We start from the raw sequence: 13,779 nt of genomic DNA, 5'->3' as shown, positions 1-13,779 counted from the left end.
TTATTAATTTCAATTTTGCAATAGTTTCAAATTCAAAATTTTGAAAAATTCAATTATTAACTATATAATTTACTAATTAATTATTATTATTTATTGTTTTCAAAAACTTTATTAAATTCCTCAAAACAATAATTCAATTATTAACAATCCAATTTTAATTTAATTCCACTAAAGAATTTCAATTATTTTCAAAAATTTTGATAATACTCTTGAAAAAAATTAAATTATTTTCAATACAATTTTAATTGAATTCTTCGGTAAAATTGAATTATATTAAAAAATTTAAATACAATTCTTCGATAGAATTGAATTAATTTCATAAATAATAATTTTTATTTTTATTATTATTATTATTAACTAAAAGTATTTTATTTTTTAAAACAGTAAATAATTTTTTCACATTCGTAAATTTAAATCAACGAAATAAACTTCCAATATACTATGGTAATTAGCAAAGTTAGTGAAGAATTTATAAAATTAAATTGAAAATCTCATACAAAAAAAAACAAAAAACGTTGTTCCCAAAGTACTTTCCCTTGGTGAAATGGAATTAATTCAAAATAAAAGGAACGTAAAAAAGAAGTTTCAATTTTTTAACAATGAACGGTATACAATGTATAGTTAATTAGTGGCTTAACGATGTTCAGAATCTTGTTTGTAATTCAAGTGTTGGGTGCTCTTTCACTTCACCATTTATATATTCGCAATGGCTCCTTTCGCTTGGAGTGCGGAAAAAAACAATCTCTCGTTTCGCGAACAATAATATTAGGTATAAATTTTACGAAAATTTGAATAAATAATTCAAATTGAAAACAAAAACAATTACATAATTACAATCCAATTGTTAACAAATTATATTATTCTTCAAAAGATAAAATATAAACACTCCCAACAACAACGCAGAGTTATTATACAATATATATATAATTAAAAATATATTATATTCTTTCCGCATTTATTTTGCATAAATGAATTATTATCTTCCTTCGAGATAAATTCCATTTTAAGATCCTAAATAACGAGGGTAAACTCTGTGAAGAGATACCAGGATGCACTCCCTTTGCGGAAACTTCCTGCTATCTTGGAGAGACACATCGACCTCCACGTCCGAACATACATGTTCACGTGCTGGTAGTAGGTCGCCAGTTTATTAAATTTATTATAACATTTATTTACTTATCTTTTTTTTAATATTTCCTTTTGTTTCATTGTACCAACCCCACATAACCTTGGAGTTGCGGAATCCAAGGTATCTGTAGGCAGATTTCCCAAAATTCCCTAAGCAAAAAAAAAAAAAATCCTAAATAACAATAACATTAAATGTTAATGTAGTCTTTTAAAAATAAAATTGATGCGAACTCATAAAAATTTTTCTAAAAACGAAAATATATTTTTATTTTTAGTTTTCTTTTTTCGTTTCTTGAAACACAAAACGAAAAACGAAAACTGAAATTAAAAATATGATAATGATAAAACAATATTAAAATAAATATTAATAGTAATAATAATAGTAGTAGTAACAATAAAATAATAATAATAATAATAGTAAAATTTATAACTGTAATATAGACAGTCGAAGGAAATTGAAAAGTTTAATAATTTTCAAAATAGACCAAAATACAGAAAGGGAAATAAATATGGAAGAAAGAAGAAAATAGAAATTAAGTGGAAAGTAAAAAAATTAAGCAAATGGAAAATTTAAGATCAATAAATAAAATTACATAGAAAATTGTAGTTCAATAAATAAAAGTACATACAAAATAGAAGATAAATAAAAAATAGAAAAGGAGCTAAAAAAGAATGTAAAATAAAAAATTGAAAGAGCTAAAAAAATATAAATAAAAAATAGAAAAAGAGCTAAAAAAGAATATAAATAAAAAATAGAAAGAGCTAAACAGGAATATAAATGAAAAATATAGAAAAAGAGCTAAAGAAAATATTGAAATGGTAAATTTATAAAATTACAATAATCACATTAATAATAGAAGAATACAAAGTAATAAATATAAAATAATCATTTAAATTTAATTTTTATTCATATCCAATGAAAATATGCGATTAAAGAAAGAAAAAAAAAGAGCAAGAAATTTATAAGACAGTTTTATCTCAATCTGTATATAAATAAAAAATGAATAGATTTTTTTTCCTTAAATTTCGATTATAATGTTAACATTAAATGGAAATAACTTGAGAATAAATATATATACTTAAAAGTCGAACATATGCACGATGTTTATCTTTTCTTTCCTTTTTTTTGTTGATCGTAAATAAAAAGGTGGTCCCCTCATTTCTTTCACTTTCTCGTAAAGTGTTGTTCGACAACTCGGGCAAGTCAAACTTGGTCTTGTATGACTCTCTCTGTTTTACTTGTTTTTTTTGCAAGGGAAGATTCGCGAATTTTTTTTTAATTATACACATATAAAGATGTCGAAAAAGGAAAAAAAATACATATCTGCATTTTCGCTTGAGAATTTCTTCACTCTGGCAATGAGGATGAATCTGGGTCGGACCTCAGGGAGAGTGTGAGATAATACGGTTTCGGAGAGATTGTAAATCCATCATAACCATTTGAATTTGGGATACCATGTTCCGGCGGTATGTCGAAATTGAAGTAGTGTATTATGTAAGTGAAGAACAGGAAGAGAGACGAGCGGGCTAGAGTTTCACCCAGGCAGCGTCTTTTACCTAAAATCAAAAGCAAAAATCAGCGAACATTCTTCAGGAAAAAAATTTCAATAGAGAAAAAAATTATTCAATTCTATAAACATAGTTTGATTTTAATTAACAACAAAAATATTATTGGCCATGTTAATTATTACCATAAAATAATTTTTTTTTCAGAATTACCTAGTCCAAAGGGCATTGCCGCATTATTTTGTCGGTACAGACCGTTTTCGTCCAAAAATCGTTGGGGACGAAATTCTTCCGGACTCTCCCAATACCTTCTGTCATTATTAACACTGTAGAAATTGAGAAGAACCACAGTGTCCTGAAAAGAAAAAAAATCATTATTAAGGAAAAAAACATTAGTTCTTTAAACAAATAAAAAAAATTACCTTCAAGAAGAAAATTATTTTCAGAAAATCAAAAAATTTTCTTTTATCTTCAAGAAATTAAAAAAAGTATTCATCTTCAGTATTCAAATAAAAAAATATTAATCTTTCAAATAGAATCATCATCATCATCATATAAAGATCTGATTCAAAGGAGATATAATTAAGGAGAGAAATACTTTCCATCACAAAGGCGCATGTAAACAGTAAGAAAGTGTCAATTAAAAGTTTAAATTGCAACCAGGAAATAAAAACGAAAAATCATAAAGGAAATGAAGAAGTAATAAAATATAAATTGTGTAAGAGAAAACGAACAAAAAAATTTGGAAAAAGAATTTAATTACTGACAAATTAATAATTAATTGAGAAATACAAATAAATTCCAATGAGTAAAGAAAAAAAAATTTATTGAAAATAAAAAATATAAGAAAAGAATTGGAAAACATGGAACGAAAAAAAGCCCTTCCTAAATAAAAAAGCTCGAATTTGATAAAAAAGCCCAAATTTGATATTCGACTCCAAAAATTGTTAAAAAAATTTGTCAAGACCAGCGTCTGTTTTCAAGATACGAATTTTTTCTACATCGGAAATAAATTCTAAACAGGTTTTAAGTACCTCTATATGTTTCGGAAAAAGCTCTTCTTTAATAAAAAAAAGCTCAAATTTACTAATCGAGTCCAAAAATCCTGTAAAAAATTGCCAAGACCTGCGTTTTTTAAGATACAATTAACGCTTTTCTGAATCTGTCAAGAAGTTGTAAAATAAAAAATGGAGAATAAAAATAATAAAAAAAAGTATGAAAACAAAAAATATAGAATCCAAAAATTCATCAAAATCAGAAAAAAATACGAAATCTAAATTTCCATAATAAATCCTTTTCCATACACGATCTCATCTCCAAAAATAAATTTGTTATTTAAAATAACTCCAACGTCTAAGCATTCCTTACAAAAAAGAAAGAAAATTCCTTTTTTAGCTTTCATATCCTGGAGTCTCGCGTGTACATCTTTCGTATACGAGCCGACAAAATTGAAAGCGACGATAATTGTCATTTCATTCTTTATTAAGATGGTTGCGAGAGAGTCATGATGGCATTAAAAAAAGAGAAGAAGAAAAAAACAGTTGTCGGCTTTCACGTAAATTGAATGAGAATTATTTATTTATAACTGTCTGCTGACCTGTGGAATTCGGTAGCCATTTAATGAGACATCCTTCATTGTCCTGTGAGGAACACCCAAAGGAGCCAAGATCAAATATCTCTGCACCTGCAAGAAAAAGAAGAAATGTTTCTCTCCTCTGACTACTATATACAAATATACAAGCTTCCTTAATTTCACATTATAACCATTTGCAACCCACTCGGTCAGAAATTTCACTTAACATGAAAATGTATTGAGACTAAAAAAAATTTATTTAGACAAAAAAATATTATTTTACAGCTCCAACAAATTTTTTCTAATCACTAAAATTTTACTTAGTCACAATAAATTTCTTACAATTACAATAAATTTTCTTTCAGTCACAATAAAGTTTGTTTTGTCTCAAAAAATAATATTCGTTAGCCAAAATAACTTCTTTAGTCCCAAGACTTTTTTTTTAGTGGCAATAAATTTTTATTGTGACTATAAAAATTGATTATAACTAAAACAAAATTTATTTTGACTAAAAGAAATTTATTGTGATTGGAAAAAATTTATTACGACTAAAAAATAATATTTGTTGGCCAAGATAAATTCCATTAGTCCCAATACATTTTTTTCAGTCGCAATAAATTTTTATTAAGACTAAAAAATTTAATTGTGGCCAAAAAAAATTTTTTGTGACAAAAAAACATTTATTACGTTGTTTAGTATTAATATTATCATTTTTACTAATTCTATTTTTATTGTTCTTCTATTCATATTGTTTTTAATTTCCAACAAGAAAATGAAGCACAAATAATGGTTTTTCCAACAGTTTTTCACTTATACATAGTTATAAATTGCGTGAAAAATGATCTTGTGGGCAATAATTATTATTGAATTACTATAATTTCAGTAATTAGTACCTCGGCAAGAAAGGCATCAACTCGTGGCAACAATGGACGATCGGACAAACGAGGCGCACGATTTCTTCCAACGACTTCGTTTAGATCGTCTTGAAGAATTTTCAGCCATTCCGGATGTTGTGGCAAAAATGAAAACACCATTGCCAATGTGTCCGTTGTTGTTTTCGACCCAGCCAAAAAAAGATCCAGGCATAAAATCAATAAATCTTCTCCTAAAATGAAAGGCAAATTTCGCTTAAATTTAATTCAATTCCTTTAATTTTTAAAATTAAATTCAAATTTATTTCAACTTAATTTTTTTGCATTTCAATTTAAAAAAATGTTTTTCTCCTACTGTTAAATATCGAATCGTGTTGCTGTTCAGAATCCTTTTGGCTTCTTATCTGCAGGAGGAAAGCATCAATGAGGTCTTTTGGCACATCACTCGTGAGTTCCTTTTCATGTGAATCGATTTCATATCCAATGAATTCCCACAGTTTTTTTATATTGGTACTCAATTCTTTGTAGCCTGAGAGTTCCGGTATCACGAAGCGAAGAAACGGCATGTGCGACACAATTCCGCCCAATGTGTCAGTCAATCTGCAAATAATTCATAAATCAAAATCAAAATATTACAAAACAGTACAAAAAATACAAAAAAAAAAATCAAAATTCTAAGAAACTACAAAAGAAAACAAAAAAAGTACTAGCAACTATTAACTTCTTCCTACCTTTTTTAAATAAAATTAGCAATTTTAAAAATAATAGAATTTAAAAATTTTCTAATTAAAATTTTTGTTGAAAATACTAAAAAAATTCAATTTTGGAAAAATTACAAAAATTCAAAAAAAAAGTTCAAAATTTGAAAAAAATTCTCGTGAAAATCCCAATTATCTTTATAAATAACAAAATTCTTCTTCAAAGTTCAATTATTTTCATAAATGTCAAAAAAATTCTTGTCCTAATTTCAATTATTTTCAAAAATAAAATGCATTTTTCTAATTTCAATGATTTTCAATATCTACTATTTTAATAAAATTCCCCAAAAAGAATTCAATTATTTAAAAAAAAAATTAATAAAATTGTATGCAAATATTTAATTATTTTCATAAATAATAAAAATTTCACAGAAATTCAATTATTTCTATAAAAAATAATTTAAAATTCTAGAAAATCATAATTGAATTAAAAATTTAAAACAGGGCTCGGATCGTCTTTAAGACTCAAAAAAAATCGCTTTAGTCGCATAAATTTACAACAAAAGTCACAAAAAGTCGCATAAAATTTCCAAAAAATTCGGAAAAAAGTCGCATGATATTTTAGAAAAAACGACAAAAAGGAAACACGAAATTGTCAAAATTGTAAAAAAAATCACATTTCTCGACAACAGATACATTAATATCAAACAATCAGGAATAAAATTTTAAAAAATTAAATAAAATTCATAGCAAAATTTTAATTAGGTATTTTTAACATTTTTTAAAAAAATCTGTTCAAAATTCCAATTATCTTTGAGAGTAATAAAATTCTTCTCCGAAATTCAATTATTTAACAAAAATTTTAATAAAATTCTTGTCAATGTTTCAATTATCTTCATAAATAATAAAATTTTTTTCTGAAATTCAATTATATATATTTTCAAAAGTAATAAAATTCTTCGCAAAAATTCAATTATTTTCACAAATTTGAAATAAAATTCTTTTTATGAATTCAATTATTTTCAAATATTAATAAAAATATTTGTAATAATTCAATTATTTTTAAAACGTTTAAAAAAATTTTACGCAGAAATTCAATTATCTGCCAAAATTAATAAAATTATTCACAGGAATTCAATTATTTTTTAAAATTCATATAATTCTTTACAAGTATTTAATTATTTTTAAAAACTTTAAAATTCTTGACAGTAATTTTTTTTTATAAATTAATAAAATTCTTCACAGGAATTGAATTATTTTCAAAAAATGATTGAACTCTTCGCATGACATCAATTATTTTCGAAACTTCATCAAATTTATCGTAAGAATTCAATTATTTTCAATTATTACTAAAATTCTTCTCAAGAAATTCAATTATTTTGAAAAATTTTGATTAAATTAATGATAAGAATTGAATTGTTTTCAATACAAAATTTTCTTCGTGGAAGTTTAATTATTTTAAGGAATTTTAATAAAATTCTTCGCAAAAATTCAATTATTTTCAAAAATTTTTTTTAATTTCTCGTTAAAATGTTTATTATCTTCATAAATAATAAAATTCATCCTGGAAATTTAATTATTTTCAAAAGTTCTGATAAAATTTTTTGCAAAATTCAATTATCTTCAAAAGTAAAAAAATTCTTCACAGAAATTCAATAATTTTCAAAAATTTTTTTTTAAATTCTCTTCAAAATTTCAATTATCTTTGTAAATATCAACACTTATCTGCAAAATTCAATTACTTACTAATGTTTTATAAATTTCTTCCCAATAATTCAATTATTTGCATAAAAAATAATTAAAAATTTTTTTTTTTATAAAGTCTTTTAATATAAATTAATGATTTTATCACTCGGTCATCTTTAATTATTATAAAACATGATAAGACATCGATTGCTCCGAGTCGAAGACTCGGAGTGATCGATTTCTTTATGTTTTATAACAATTTTTTATAAGTTATTTATTTTCAAAAAGGTTTGAATTTGAATCTTTTGAAGAATTTTAATTCCTATGGAAAAATAATAATTAAATATTTATTTTAAAAAAAAATTATTGATGTTTTCAAAAAATTTGTAAATAAATGTAACAGAACATTTTTTTGACTCAAACTTTTTCCTTTAAATTTAAAAAAAAAATTTTAATTTCATTCGCATTTTACTAAAAAAAAAATAAAAAAAGTCGAGTAGTCGCATTTTTTCACAAAAAAGTCGAAAAAAGTCGAAAAAGTTGCACAATCCGAGCCCTGTTAAAATGATGAAAGAAATTTTGATGAAGTTACAGTAACAATATTTATATATAATATAAAATAATGATTTTATCTCTCGGTAATTAGAAAACATGAAGAAATCATCACTCTGAGTCTTCGACTCGGAGCAATCGATATCTTCATGTTTTATAACAAATACTTTTATAAGTTGCTGAATTTAAAAAAGGTTTGAATTTGAAATTTTTGAATGTCTTAATTCCTATGGAAAATCCTTTTCCAAAAATAATATTAAAAATATAGGAATTGTGCAAATATTTTTCTTCTTTTTCTAAAACAAAATAATAATTTTGTTAAAAAAATTGTGATTCATAAACAAAAATAATGCAAAATAAATAAATTTTCTATTTCTTAATCACAGTTGTTTAACAATTTTCTAATTTTGTTTAGAAGTAAAGAACAAAAATCTGCATAATTTCAATTTGACAAAACATAATATTTAACAAAATTTTAGTCTTTTAATGAAAAAAAGTGAAAAAGATTCTGATCATTTCTATTTGTCATTACAATTGTAATATCTACTATTATCTACTACTTAACACCTATCAGAAAGTAGTTTTAATAGGCTAGGAATAGAATTTAACAAATGTTAAAAAAAAATTTGAAAAAGGACAAAGCATGTATTTTACGCCAAAATATCAGAAACTCTTTTATTGAAAGTTGCTGAGGACAAGTTGCCCTACAATATTGATCTATATATATATTTGCATCCAAGCGGATTTATTGCCTAAAAAAAACATTAATGCAAAATTTAACATTAAGCCACAGTTTCCCCAACCAAAAATATTCTAAAATTACAAAAAAAAATTTTGAAAACTACAATACAGAACAAAAATAATACAAAAAATAAGAAAACTAAATTAACTACAAAAAAATACAAATTATTACAAAATGGAACTAAAAATATAAAAAAAAACTACAAAAGAAAACAAAAATTAATTAAAATGCTACCAAATTTTTATTCAAAAATTAAAAAAAAAATAGATACAAGGGTTGCCACGCAACCTGGAAAACATGGAAAACCTGGAAAAGTCAGGGAATTTGGATCGGAATCCTGGAAAATTATTGTTTTCTAATTGTGCTTATTCTTGAAATCTAATTTTACTTAAATATTTTAAAATTATTCAATTTTAAAAGAGTTGCTTAAAAATGTTATTAAAATTCAACAAAGAAATTCAATTTCTTCAAAGAATTAAATTATTTTCAGAAATTTTAATGAAATTCTTTTTAACAATTCAATTTTTTTCAAAATAATTTTAATAAAATTCTAGTATGTACGTAGAAATTTAATTAATTTCAATAATAATTTATCAAAATTCAATTATTTTCAATTTCTACTACCTATTTCAATAAAATTTCACAAAATAATTCAATTGTTTAAAAAGAAATTTTAATAAAATATTCGTCTCAAGAATTCAATTATTTTCAAAAGTAATAAAATTCTTCGCAGAAATTTAATTATGGTCAAAAGTTTAAAAAAATTGTCTTCAAAAATTTCAATTATCTTTATAAATAATAAAATTTTTCTCCAAAATTCAATTATTTTTAATAAAAATCTTGGCAAAATTTCAATTATTTTCAAAAACTTTTCTAAATAATTCAATCAAATTTTTTACAGAGATTCAATTATTTTTAATACAATTTTAATATAATTTCTCGAAAATTAAAATTCTTCGTCAAAAGATTTTTAATTACCTATTTAAAAATTTGTTGATAAAATTCTTTATGAGAGTACAATTTTAAAACACATTCAATTCTTCAATAAATTATTTATTTTTGTATTTAAATAATTGAATTCTCGTAGAATTTTCTAATAAAAATTGATTTAAATATGAAGTTCAGTTAAAATTTTAGATAATAATTAATTGAATATTAAACTCTGTAAATGAAGTTTACTAATTGGAATTAGTCACTGACTTCTTGCTTTTGAATTAGCAGATTTTACTAATAAATAGTCGTTTCTACTAATTTAATAGTAAAATTTACTAATTCAAAAGCAAAAAGTTAGTGACTAATTCCAATTAGTAAACATTTATACTAATTCAAATTTAGAGAAAAAGTATAATTATAGCTGAATTTTTAGAAGTAATTGAATTTTGAAAAGGTTTCAAGTTATAATTTCCGAATAATCGATGGAATTTCGTAAAATAGAATTGTAAACAAATAGATTTACAAATTTTCAAAGAAATTTTTCAAAAATTATTAAAAATAATAAATTTAAAGAAGAATTTTAGTTAAAAATTCTAAAAAACAATAATTTTTTATTTTATTTTAATGTTTAATTTTTTTTTATTTAATTTATTTAATTTAATTAATAAATTTATTTTATTTATAACATGAAGATATCAATTGCTCCGAGTCGAAGACTCGGAATGATCGATTTCTTATCATGTTTTATAACAAACAATTTTTTATAAGTTGTTTAATTTCAAAAACGTTTGAATTTAAAATTTTGAAAATCTTAATTCTTATATGGAAAAATTGTAATCTAATTATTTAATTTTGTAAAATATAAATGTAGTTTTAAAAACTTAAAATAAATACAAACATAATACAAAAAGTGCCAAAAATATTTAAAAAAATAAATTAAAGAGCTACAGAATGTAAATTGAAAAAACTAAATGAATAAGAAATAAATTAAAAAGCTACAAAATGTAAATTCAAAGATTAAAAAAAATAGAAAGAAAAAAACAAAATAATACAAATTATTAAAAAATGGAACCAAAAATATAAAAAAAAACTACAAAAGAAATAAAAAATAATTTAAAAAAAGCTACCAAATTTATATTTAAAATTTTTTAAAATACAAATAAACTACAGAAAAATACAAAAACTACCAAAAATATTGTAAAACCTACAAAAGAAGAATAAGGATGTAAAAATTGAAAAAATACTCTCCGAAACAGAATTGAAACCATATCTTCTTTCTCCTACCTGAATGATTTATGTACGACCTCTAAAATATTATGCAGTTTCTGATCCTGGTAATCGAAACGATGTCCGGCGAACATTGTCCAGAGTGAATTGAGAACGGCAATGTCAAATGCTCTATGCATTGCAACCGGACCATTTGTCATTCGGCACTTAAGATTTTCCACGAGATTTTCAGCTTCGAATATTAAATAGCTTTCCATTGTCATCTGTCCCAGGCCAAACGTTTTCAAATGTTTCATCGTGAATCTTCTATGCTGCGCCCATGTACTGCCATCAGTGAACAAAACTCCTAAGTCCAATTTTTTTTTTATTTTTACACAAACAACATTTTTTAATATTTTTATATTTTTAATATTTATTTTTCACACTTGTCTGTTATTCATTTATTTTTTACTTTTAAACATTAACTATTCTTTTCACTACTACAAGAAACTTTTAGTTCTTTATTCTTTTTTATTCTTCTTTTCCATCTAAATTTTTTTATTTTATTATTGAATATTTATTTTACATTCGATTTTTTACTTTTACCTTTTATTTTCTACTATTTTTATAAACGGGCATGATAAGATGCCCAATCGTACAGAGTACTTTTTATTAATAATATTTTTTAAACTACAAGAAACTTTTATAGACTTTTATTTTTTATTATCATTTAAAACCTAGTTTGTTTATTAAATTTTTTACTATTTTTTACCTTTAATTTTCAATTTTAATTTTTACTTTTTCATCTTATGCACATATTACTTTTGACTATAGGTATATATTTTACCTTTTTGTATTGATTTTTATTTATTTTCATTCGCTATCATTTCTTCCTTAATTTAACTTTATTATTTTCAATTTTACACTTTTCACTTTTATTTTATTTAATTTTTAAGAGTTTGTAATTACCAAATTATTAAAACTTTTGTTTTAAATTTAAAAAATAGTTCTCTAATCAAAAGTTGTTTTTCATTCTTAAAATCCTTTTTTGTGGATTTTAATTTTTTCTTTTTTTTGCTCTGGCTTTTTTTATCTTTTATTATTACATTTTTCATTATTTGTTTTATCTTCTTTTTACTATTAATTTGTTCACTACTTATTTTTATTTAACTTTAATGATTGTTTGAATAAATACAAATTTTCAATTCGTTAAAATTTTTGTTCTTTTAAAATAAATCATTTTCTGATCAAAAGTTGTCTTTCATTCATGAAAACTCTTTTTGTGGATCTCAAGTTTTTCTTTTTTTTGTTCTGCTTATTTTTCTTTATCTTTTATTATACTTTCCATTATTTGTTTTATCTTCTTTTTTAATTTCACTCTTTTTACTATTAATTTTTCCACTTTGTACTTTCTTTTTATTTAATTTGAACAATTGTTTAAATAATTAAAAATTTTCAATTCGTTAAAATTTTTGTTTTAAATTCAAAAAATCGTACTTCAATAAAAAATTATTTTCTTAATCCTAAAAAAATATTTCTTCTAGATTTGAATTGCTTCTTCTTTTGTTTTCTTTTTTATTATTAAGAGTAAAATAATTGCCATAAGTTTACCTTTTCTCTCGCCACATGCGCGAAGTCTATAAAAAAAACCATCGGGCCTTCCATTGAAATCTTCTTGTAGTAACACTTTCTTAACGAGATCATGACTCGATATAATAACAAATTTCTGTTTTCCAAACTTCATCCCAAGAACTGGTCCATAATAATTCGCGAGCTCTTGAAATGCCAAATGATTGTATCCAGTTTTCTTTCGAATTTCCCGAAATATTAGGAAACAACCTAATAAAGGCAGCCATCTTGGTCCTGTTACAATAAAAAAAATGTTAAATAAAAAAAAAATTAGGTCACTAAACACAAACTCTATAATTGTATATATATATATATAATTTCATGCCGCGCAGTCTTTTCTTTTTCGATGCGCTTAACAATTTTTTTCCCCTCAAATGAATAATTTATAAACTATCATATCTGGAGCATTTGAATTTGATTAATAAAAACTATTATGAAAAAGAATTTTTGTTCGAAGCACGAAAGCAGATTTTAATACAATATTCTATATACACACCAGGTGGAAAGTTGTTGGGTTTCACGCAATCATAGACGCAACACAAACCGAAAAGAATTAGAAGAAACCAAAACACTGTTATGATCATCTTCAGATGATGCACTGATGCTCAGCATTGTGTCTCAGTTTACTTTATATAGAGCGGAACAAAATGATTTACATTTGCATTTTTTAAGATTTTTATCATCGTGTCACCCATGGCCTTCGACAAAAATACCTTTTTGTGTTAGGACACTTTTTTTCCACTGAACCATTTTCATGTTTGTCGACTGCCTGTTGAGAATTTATAAATCTACGTCAAAAAAAAGACAAAAATAATAATAATAATCGTCTGTTTGCATTTTCCCTCACTCCTCTTCTCCATTTCATTATACATCACGTGAATTGAAAATGCGACTGAAAAATAAAAACATTTCAAGAATAATTTTCATCGATTATTCCTGTGTGCATTAGGAATAATCGATCAAAAATCAAAATATTCTTCAGAAATATAAAGAAAATTAAAATATGCGCACTCAACAAATTGCGACTAAAAAAATTTAATGCTACTGAAAATAATGTATAGAGGGACTAAACAAATTTATTTTGACTAATGAATATTATTTATTTTTACTAAAAAAATTAATTACGACTACAAAAAAATTTATTGTGAATATGAAAAATTTATTATGACTAAAAAATATTTTTAGTCGCAATACATCTTTTATTAGTCACAATAAACTGAAAAAAATATATTGGGATTAAAGAAATTTATTTTG

At 23.4% G+C, this 13,779-nt stretch overlaps 1 protein-coding gene across 2 annotated transcripts; it reads right to left on the bottom strand.

Moving 5' to 3' along the window:
* Window positions 1-2,067: 2,067 nt before the first annotated feature.
* LOC122497829 (methyl farnesoate epoxidase-like) lies at window positions 2,068-13,398 on the bottom strand. 2 transcript variants are annotated; one of them, XM_043605165.1, is made up of 8 exons: window positions 13,022-13,398; window positions 12,508-12,759; window positions 10,975-11,263; window positions 5,435-5,679; window positions 5,101-5,312; window positions 4,232-4,318; window positions 2,848-2,989; window positions 2,068-2,685 (listed from the first exon to the last, which is right to left on the bottom strand). In XM_043605165.1, the coding sequence occupies exons 1-8, from the start codon at window positions 13,107-13,109 to the stop codon at window positions 2,477-2,479; spliced, it is 1,524 nt and encodes a 507-aa protein (XP_043461100.1). In that variant the 5' UTR covers window positions 13,110-13,398; the 3' UTR covers window positions 2,068-2,476. The 2 variants fall into 2 exon arrangements, with proteins under 2 accessions (XP_043461100.1, XP_043461101.1); XM_043605166.1 differs by lacking the exon at window positions 13,022-13,398 and having other exon boundaries at window positions 10,975-11,241; window positions 12,508-12,671.
* Between the last annotated feature and the right edge of the window lie 381 nt (window positions 13,399-13,779).

This window comes from Leptopilina heterotoma, unplaced genomic scaffold, assembly GCF_015476425.1.
Source record: "Leptopilina heterotoma isolate Lh14 unplaced genomic scaffold, ASM1547642v1 Lhet_14, whole genome shotgun sequence".
In the NCBI taxonomy this organism is placed as follows: domain Eukaryota; kingdom Metazoa; phylum Arthropoda; class Insecta; order Hymenoptera; family Figitidae; genus Leptopilina; species Leptopilina heterotoma.
This window is presented reverse-complemented; position numbering and strand designations above follow the sequence as displayed.

Excerpts from the sequence above, each read along its gene's own strand:
- LOC122497829 (XM_043605165.1), bottom strand. The coding sequence starts at position 13,109 with ATGATCATAACAGTGTTTTGGTTTCTTCTAATTCTTTTCGGTTTGTGT. Across the intron at positions 5,313-5,434 it reads ACACGATTCGATATTTAACA|GAGAAGATTTATTGATTTTA; the intron begins GTAGGAGAAAAA and ends CTTTCATTTTAG. Across the intron at positions 2,686-2,847 it reads GGCAATGCCCTTTGGACTAG|GTAAAAGACGCTGCCTGGGT; the intron begins GTAATTCTGAAA and ends TTTTGATTTTAG.